The sequence below is a fragment of the Oryza sativa genome, chromosome 4 (genome assembly GCF_034140825.1).
Source record: "Oryza sativa Japonica Group chromosome 4, ASM3414082v1".
NCBI classification, from domain to species: domain Eukaryota; kingdom Viridiplantae; phylum Streptophyta; class Magnoliopsida; order Poales; family Poaceae; genus Oryza; species Oryza sativa.
The window spans coordinates 23377876-23387214 of record NC_089038.1 but is presented as its reverse complement, the minus strand read 5'-3'; the positions used below and the strand labels follow the sequence as shown (position 1 = coordinate 23387214).

General features: G+C 45.7%; 1 protein-coding gene across 2 annotated transcripts; it reads right to left on the bottom strand.

Moving 5' to 3' along the window:
- Nucleotides 1–203: 203 nt before the first annotated feature.
- LOC4336036 (uncharacterized) lies at nt 204–6532 on the bottom strand. Of its 2 annotated transcripts, none has more exons than XM_015780797.3 (2): nt 6073–6532; nt 204–2647 (listed from the first exon to the last, which is right to left on the bottom strand). In XM_015780797.3, exon 2 carries the CDS (start codon nt 2329–2331, stop codon nt 436–438), a length of 1896 nt encoding a protein of 631 aa, XP_015636283.1. In that variant the 5' UTR covers nt 2332–2647; nt 6073–6532; the 3' UTR covers nt 204–435. The 2 variants fall into 2 exon arrangements, with proteins under 2 accessions (XP_015636283.1, XP_066165527.1); XM_066309430.1 differs by lacking the exon at nt 6073–6532 and adding an exon at nt 4723–4922.
- Between the last annotated feature and the right edge of the window lie 2807 nt (nt 6533–9339).

Here is a 9339-nt window from a genome sequence, read left to right as displayed (position 1 = left end):
CAGGCACGCAGACCCTTCAAGACTTTTAACTCGCCGTTCATCATCCGGACCTGCTTGACAAGGTAGGAGAACTTGAATATCTTAAACTAACCCAAATTAATCTGTAAAAATCCCTACATGCAATGCCCGCTATTCTCTTCTTTTCGAGATTAACAAAGGTCTTAAAGAGTAAGGAACCACAAGCAAGTAATAACACAAACAGGTAAACCAATACACAAATTTTATTGCCAGTTCCTCCGACTGACTAAACTGACATGAGAAGGTGTTCAGGACAATTGCCACGGACATGAATGTACAAATGACTGGACTAAAGCAACCACGGACCATTTATCTAGACAAAGGAAAAAAAGCCAAAGAAGTTCAAATCGGCAAAATAAATTGCCTTGTTTATGTACACAACCAAACTAACAGAATTCGGCAGCCGGAGAAGCAAATTCAGAGCTTATCCATGTCGGCGTTCCTGAAGCTGCCACCGAGGAGTGACAAGAGGCCGCCACCGTGCACCCTTCCCTCCGGAACGGCACAGCCTCCCTCTCTGCCCCCATGCACGGTAGGTTCGGACGACGATGAGGGCATCATAGAGCGAGGCACCAGCACCTGGGGAGGTATCATCATCGCCTGGCTCCTCACCGTGCCGTCGCAGTCCGACGCGGTGCTGATGCCCGACGACGAGTACTCGTTCGTCATGCTGCTCGTGGCAGCGACGGTCACTATGCCGCTGAAAAGGCCTGGCGGGATCATGCCCGCGCCGTTGTTCGCCGCGTCGCGCTCTTGCTGCTTGGCCGCCAAGGTCCCATGCGCGGCGCACAGGCCGCTCCTGCCGCGGGCGAACTTCTCGCAGCCCGTTCCCCAAGTGCACCGCTTGCCGCCGCCGTGGGCTTTGCAGAAGTCCGTGCTCCCCTGGGCGCTCTTGCTGCAGTTGTCGACCTTGCACCTCTTGCCACCACCGTGCTTCACGCAACAGTCCGTGCGGCCACGGGCACTCTTGGTGCAGCCAGCCACCGAACAGCGCTTCCCTCCTCCGTGCGCCACGCAGTACTCAGTGCCACCATGGACGCTCTTTGGGCAGACGCCGCCACCTTCGAACATGCATCGCTTCCCGCCACCGTGTGCTTTGCACAGAGGCGTGCTCCCCTCAGCACCTTTGCTGCAGCCGTCAAAGATACACCGCTTGCCACCGCCATGCCCTTTGCAGTACAATGTGCTGCCTTGAGCCCCCTTACTGCAGTCCGGGAACTGGCACCGGCGGCCACCACCATGAGAAATGCAGAGCCCGGCCTTACCCTCAGCGCTCCGGATGCAACCTTGCACCGTGCATCTCTTACCACCACCGTGCTTGATGCACCGCCCAGACTTACCCCGTGCAGCTTTAGGACAGCCATCATGTTCACAACGACGACCTCCACCGTGAGCGATACAATAATCTGTCTTCCCTTCAGCACTCTTGGTGCAACCAAGCTCCTCGCACCGCCGACCACCGCCATGGGCCTTGCAATAGGCAGTGCTGCTCTCTGCACCTTTATGGCACCCAGGCTTATGGCATCTCTGCCCACCTCCATGGGCAATACACAGCCCTGATGCGCCTCTCGCACCTTTCGAGCATCCCTTGAACCTGCACTTCTTGGGATGCCGGGGATGATTCCTTTGTTCTGATGTGGTTGTTGCCGTGACAACGTCGGAGCTCACACCAAATGAAGTATCTGTCATGGCAGAAGGCTCAGGGCTCAGCTGAAGGTGATGTTGAACGTGCTGAGTGTTATCATTGTCGCTGTGCGTCAGGTCTAGTGAATCCTGGGTTTCTGCTTCGTGGGTCTCATTGACAGCAGAAGAACCGGAGCGTGGAGCAAAGAGTAGGGATGGCATGTAGCCACCGATGCTCCTTACAGAAGGAGATGCTGAGGCTTCATCAACAACAGTAAAAGAATGAACTGTTCCATCTGGTGCTTGCAAAGGTTGAATTGTTTGAGAAACATCCATTTGAAGGCCAAGCCTCAATGTCCCAGGATCGGTGATAGTCAAACCCTGTCCAGATAACGAAGGAGCTTCTTTAAGCTTGTCTACTCCAGTGGGCTGACACTCTGCAGAGTAAAAATTCGGCGTTGGACCCAACCCAAGGACTAACCTGCAACCATCATCTCTAGTTGTGATGCTATCAATGCACTGTATATTTTGATTACCATGGCCATAATTAGCCATTGCAGATCCCAGGCAGTCCATGTGGGGTGTGCTTTTGCCAAGGTTCACCATGTAGCTCTGAGCTGAGGGTTCCATTAACACAAACGGGTTATTCATTGGAGGTTGATTTGGGATATCCACAAAGCTGTTATCCATCACAGCTTGACAATATGACAACGGGGTGAGAGCAAATGACAACTGAATCACTGAATAGCTGAAGAACAGGGAACTGATGATCTTTCAAACACAGATCACAGAATAGACAAAATGGAAGAATATCAGCAGGAGTGTAGTACTGAAGCAACCACCACTGACAAAGCCTGAGGTGTCTGCACGGTCCATGCCTGTCTTGTTTTGGTTGAATTTATGATCCAATGCTACTTGACCTCCACAGCACTAAACAACATCTTTGATAGTTGACATCAAGCATAGGCAGGAGCCTCGAAATGCTTACTGGTTGGGAGGTCCTCAACTGACAAAAGCAAAACAAAATATTAACCAAAATTCAGATGTCAAATATATGTTTGGCGTGACCTTATTAAAACTATTATAATACCATAGACAGGTCACCAAGCCAGTAAAGCAAACCACAATTAGTGTTGTGCAAAGATTAAATAATCAGAAGTGAATACATTTTATTCCATCCATTCAAGTATACATGGCGTGCTTTATTCACACACATGTTCAACTATATAGGGTAACACAGTTTTCGAAGTGATTTTGCACATATTTGCCCATACAAACTCCTTTTAGCAGCACAGCATTGAACACTCCATTGGTTCCTAAGCAACTCTCATTAATCAAGTAGTTGATGGCAACTTAGTCATTTGTGCTGGATTCGGTCTACAAGTGAAAAGGAAAACACACCATATATACTAGAACTGAGAGAGTACAAGGAAACTGCAATTATGAAGTGGTTTCAAGCAAGCAAAAATAGTAGCCGAGATCAATGCAAAACAAACTCCAAACATGTTTGATTGGTAAAGCTACATGTTAAATTATTATTAAGATTATCCTTTTGGGGGCATAAATCATTTAATAATACCTTTAGGTAAAGAAGATTGAAGGGTCAAAGTGAGTAACTAACACGACAAAAGTCTTTCTCCAGAAAGGAGGCAAAAATGTGGAGTCTATTTAATTTGAGCAACAGCATGCACAAGCAACTCCCGTAGCAAGAATTTGCACAGTAGAAATCTCAAAATATTGACAGAACCTATCTGCCCTTTATTATACTCGTAATACCAGCCAACCAGGTGCTACCTTTGCCGCCTTGAGTGAAATAAATGGTTTAACCAAGGCCAAGCAGTGTCAATAACTCAAAATGAGGTGATCGATAAACCAGGAAATCAACCACATTGCAATGCGCAATCTACAAAGGGGAATAGTATGAAGTAATGAACCCTCATCAGTTTACCTAATGAGTACAATAACCAAGATCAGCAGTCATAAATACATGTTATTCTCCATGAAAAGGTAACCAAAAGATTGGATAGAAAACAAGTAACAAATGTCTCTGTTTTTTCTTTCTTAACCAAAAACGACTGTCATACATTTTTGGTCTTCTGCATACGACTGCAAGACCTGTGCCTCTTATTACATATCTAAATACCATAACAATTCAACTTTCCTAAAATCATCCACACATTCTATAACATTCCCAACAGTAAAAAATATTGGATTACACTGAACATATCATTCCTAATACAGGTGCATTTCTGACTGACTAGAAGGGTTCAGACTTAAGCAGTATCAATTTAAAAATAGATGCCTAACAAGTACTGCTCAACAAAGAGCATCCCGAATCTCCCTTTGGAATATTGTATCACGGATTGCTGAGAAGTGCACAAGATCACTACACGCAAAATTTCTAATATCCAAGAATTCCAGTCCAGAACAGTTAGTTCATTCTTGTCCTAATATTTTTTTTTTCTGAACTTCGCCTGATTCTCTCCTAGTCCTAGGTACGGAGTACTATTATTTAGGGTCTCGTGTACTAGCTAACCAGGAAGATAAGTCCATATACTGCAACAATCTATCTATGTACTTAACTAGTTAGATTGAGAGTAAATAGTAAAAGAAAAGAAGACAGGGAAGAGAAAACAGGAAGAAATGGAAGAGGACAGGATTATAGCGCTAATTATCTAAGAATACAGGGTTAAGACTTAAGAGACTCAGAGCCTCAGACCATCACAATTGCAGAACATCCCAAAACAACAAGAACTAAGTATCCCAAAATCAGGAACCTTCTACTCCATCCTGAACCTTCACAGAACCCCACAAAATCCTGCAATTCTCCTACGACAACAAACTAGAATACCATGGCACAGAACAGATCTGATTGTTTCCTGAAAAAAAAAAACTTCCACCAAACCGAACATGGCACACATGAAATTCCCCAATCGGGACACCACGAGGGGCGACCTAAAAGGGGGACTGGGACCAACAAACCCATCCCCGCAAAACCCCTGCAGCCATGACATGCGAAGAGAAAGGGAAGGCAAGGACGTAAACACATAATCGCGGTGAGATGGAGCAGGCTTGAGTCACCTTAGCGCGCGAGAGCGGAGGAGGAGAGGGAGGAGGGGTCTCGCTACGGAGCGGGGCGAGGAGGGCGGGGAGTCGATCGCTGCGGGCGGAGGCGGAGGCGGAGGCGGGGGCGGAGGAGGCGGTGTGTTTTGCTGCCTTTCTGGTGGCTTCCCTAGTGCGCGAGAAGGGGAGAAGTACTGGCCTCCGTGTGGAGTATGTATGGAATGCGGGTGTGCGGAGCGAGGGGGAAAAATCGGTAGGAGGGCTCGTCGCGTGTGCAGGTGGGGCGGGACAGGACGGGACGGGACGGCGGGGTGGGGTGGATGGATGACGGCGGGATTACCTGGCGAGCCTGGCTGGCTGGCAGGCTCCGCTCGGCGGCTGCGCGAGCCAGCCACGCGACCGACCGGCAGCGACCCAGCTGTTTCTTTGCCCTTCTTTTTCTTAATGTTTTTATGTGTTGCCTTGCGTTCTCTTTTTTCCTTTTTGGTTTTGGTTTGTTTTGTATCTGGCCGGATATCATGTGGTGACGAACTAACGATAGGCTTTAGCCTGTGGGTTGGATTCATCCACTCGCCATGATAAGGTGCGTCATCACTCATCATTTGCATATGGATTAGGATGCGTTTGAGAGTTGTTTTTCGCGTACACGCTTCCAAACTGTTAAACGGTGTTTAAAAAAAATTAATAGAAAAATTACTTTAAAAATCACATTAATCTATTTTCAAGTTTAAAATAATTAATACTTAATTAAATACATACTAATAGTTTACCTCTTTTTTTATCTTCTTAATATTTTTTATTTCTCTCTTTCTTAAACAGGAATGATTACATGGGATCTCATCATGGACTACCTTTTACGGAGGTTGAAATCATCCCACATCTTTGCCTCCTCCTCGTGAGTCCGTCACTGTCCTATCCTTATGCCATGCGCTCGCGTCCCGTGCCTTGAGCAGAGGCGCGGGCATCAGTTGGTAGGAAAGAATGGCAACAATGCTAGTAGGAGGTAGTGGCATCAACATCGGTATTAGCGAATGTGACACTAGAAGGCAACGACATAGGCAATGAAGTTGGCCACAGTAGTAGCAACAGGAAGCCGAGGAGAAAGGGAGAAGACGAAAGGAGGTGCTAGCAGCATGCGGCTCGTTGGTCCACCAAGTCGAGGCAATATGTGTCCCCTCTTGCACCTTAATACTAGATAATATATCGAATTTGTTACTCCATGGGTACTGTGGGTACCAACTGGTACCTCAGAGGTACCAAATCTGATACTTGTTGATACCTAGGATAGTACTATGTCCGATAACCGTAGGTATTAGCTATGATACCACAAGTACTACTCGAGAATGATGTGTCGCATGATGTACTTACCACAACACCGACGATGAGCATGACGGCTTCACTGCCACGTAGCCCGCTAATCAAAGCTCCAGATCCAGCCGCTTCGTTGCCCTCCCCCTCTATCACCATCGACAAAGCTTGGGAGGAGGTGCTTGTGCTGGCCTTCTTGACAACCTCCCTTTCCCCCTGGTTGTCCCCTTCCGCCATGGGAGTCAGATATTGTGGATGTCGCCATGCCTCAAGCATGAGACAGAGGAGAAGGCCATGGACCGTCGTAGTCCACTGCCCTCGTCACCGACGTATACTTGGGTCAGATCCGGCATCAAGGAGGCCTAGACCTCCAGATCCGGCGTTTGTCGATGGCCCAGAATGCCTCCATACCTAACCATAGATTGGTGGAGGAAGGAGAAGAGGGGGAGCACGGGAGGGGAACGATAGGAAGAGAGTGGAGGAGAAAAAAGAGGCCAAGGAAGATGAGAGGGCAACGCACCGTGGTGGTGGGCGTTAAGTATCCGCACCCGGATGGAACATCGTTCTATAGATTATCTAAAGTGAAGGGAGAACTTGCTTGTGATTTGGATTTGAGAAAATTCCTTGTATGCCCCTAGAAAGTTACCTAATCCCTTGTATGCCTCTGAAACTTACTTGATCCCTTTCATACCTTTGAAATTTTGATTTGATCCCTTACACGTCTCTACCGTTAGGTTTACTTCATTCCACTCGTTAATTTGGTTGAAAATGTCCATAATACCCTTCAAGTTGTAGGAGCTGGAAATTGAGCGCATGTTTGGCTGTCAACTTGATAAAAGACTGTAATATTCATGAGTGCACACTGTGTGTTTTAGAGACTAAATAATTAGTACATACAATTTTTAACATAAATTTGGAAGAAGAAATTTAATGTGTTTACCTTATAGCATTCAGCATAAATTAAACATAAAATTGGTGGAAGAAATTTAATAGTGTTTTATGAGACTAAATAATTATGACATACAATTTTTAACATGAATTTGGAAGAAGAAATTTAATGTGTTTATCTTTTGTTATAGCACTCAACAGAAATTTAACATAAATTTGGAAGAAGAAATTTAATAGATCTTTTTGGTGATACGAGAAATACCATAAGGAGCATACAAAATTATCAGGAGCATCAATTGACGGGAAGGAAAAAAAACATCTGAAGCATCCATACACCATCAGGGATACACAATTAACAATTTGATTAATTATGGTGCATCCATACACCATCAGCATTAAGCAACCACAGATCCATTGATTTATACATCATGAGCATGACGGCGCGAGAGGGTGGTGGGACGTCGAGAGCTCGTGTATCCAGGTGCCGAGGACGGAATTCGAGCACTGACGGGATGCCGAACCGCCGCTACGACGGGATGCGAAGCCACTGCCGCGCGCGGGATGCAGAGCCGATATTGAGCCACCATCGCCGACTGGATGCAGGAGCCGTTGCATGACGGGATGTGGAGCAACGACGATTTGGAGATTGGAGGTGATAACCTGTGGCATTTTTGTCTTTCTTAAAAAAAACTGATAAGCTAACACACGCCTTCACTCGTATATCTTACGGAAATCTAATGGTAAGGGTATGTAAATGATTAAATCAAAATTTTAGAGGCATACAGGGGATTGAGTAACTCTTCAGGACACAGAAGGAATTTTCTCTTTGAATCTACTGACACTTTGATTGGCTATAACAAAAGATAGAAGATACTTAATTTGTTAATTATGCCAGCATAGTCGGTTTTGTTTTTCAAAATATCAATCATTTCCTTATCTTCGACCTCAGTTTAGCTCATTGGTGCCATCCAAACAAGGAGGCAAATGCTAAACATAAAAGATGGTGTGCCGCGCGGCCGGCCGGCCGGGGAAGGGGGGGACGCTAGATTTGGCAACGATGAACATGGTTCAAGTGGGAAGACTCGCATAAAAGTTCAATTTTAGTCTTGATTGTAGCATAAACATGATAAAGGAAATCGAATTATGGATCGTTGGTTGTCATGCACGATCTAAAACATTGTAGCTTGGCCTAATCGAAAACTGTGTGTGTTCAATGGTAGTAAAAGGAATAGAACAGAGCAGAGTAAGGAAGTGTTTTACATTGATTTCGTTCATAAGTGGATCCAATGGCAAGCAACATCCAAAACCAAAATCGAACTGCTCATATTTTTTTATGACGTGGCCACTATAACTTTGCGAAAAAAAAAGTTTACTTCTTTCATACCCCCTTGTCCTCTTGCACCCCTATAATTTTTTTTCATCCGAAACTTATTTTTTAGAACTTTCCATCCGAAACTCTCCTGATTAATCCAACCTAAGGTTCCGTTCATTTCTCCAATAAGAATTAGATAAAGATAAAGATTTTCATCTCATATTTTTTAAACTGCTAAACGGTGTGTTTTTGTGCGAAAACTTTATATATAAAAGTTACTCTAAAATATCATATTAATCTATTTTTAAGTTAAAACTTAATCAATCATACATTAATACCATATAGTTATACGTAAAAAAAAACTTAATCTTTTATCTTGAGAACCTAAGTGCATGACTCAAATGATCTAAATACGACAAACAGGCTAGAGCAGATCTCAGATCTGCAGCGGCAGTTTGGAGCAGTGACCCCCCATTTCATTTGGCCATTTCCTCCCATCGCTTTCACCGAAAAGCAGGGGGCCCCACGTAGAGCGACGCATGGCCAAGCGATCCGGGAGAGCCGTTTACGTGCACAAGTTGCGCCCGTTTTGGGCCCCGGCCACGTTGGACCATTGCACGCTCGCAACATCCCTCGTGGAGCCCAGAACTTGTTTGGTAGCACAGTGCCTACAAATCCTGGAGCCGTGGGCCACCCACTGTTACTCCTCCTGATTGCTACCACAAGCCGAGCCACTGAAGCCAGCACTGTTCATACGCAGCCTCGGCTCGGCTCGGCTCATCGGCGCGATTCGCTCTCCACCGTCCGTCCCGCGAACCGCACCCGATTCGCCGTGTCCTCCACTTGTCGACATCCCACAGGCCGCCTCCCATTCTCTAGTGGCGTTCACGCGCCCGAGACGCCTCCCCTAGGAAAAAAAAGTAATATCTCCGTCCCAAAATATAAGATGATTGGACACGGTTATTTAAAAAAAATAGATAGAAGTAAGTGGTGGAAGATTGTGATTGGATGAATAGTGAGGGTAGGTGAGAAAAGTAGATGGTGGAGGGTTGTAATGGGAAGAGAATGTTGATGGAGAAATTGTTATATTTTAAGATAAATCCTAAGGGCTAACAGTTGTTATATTT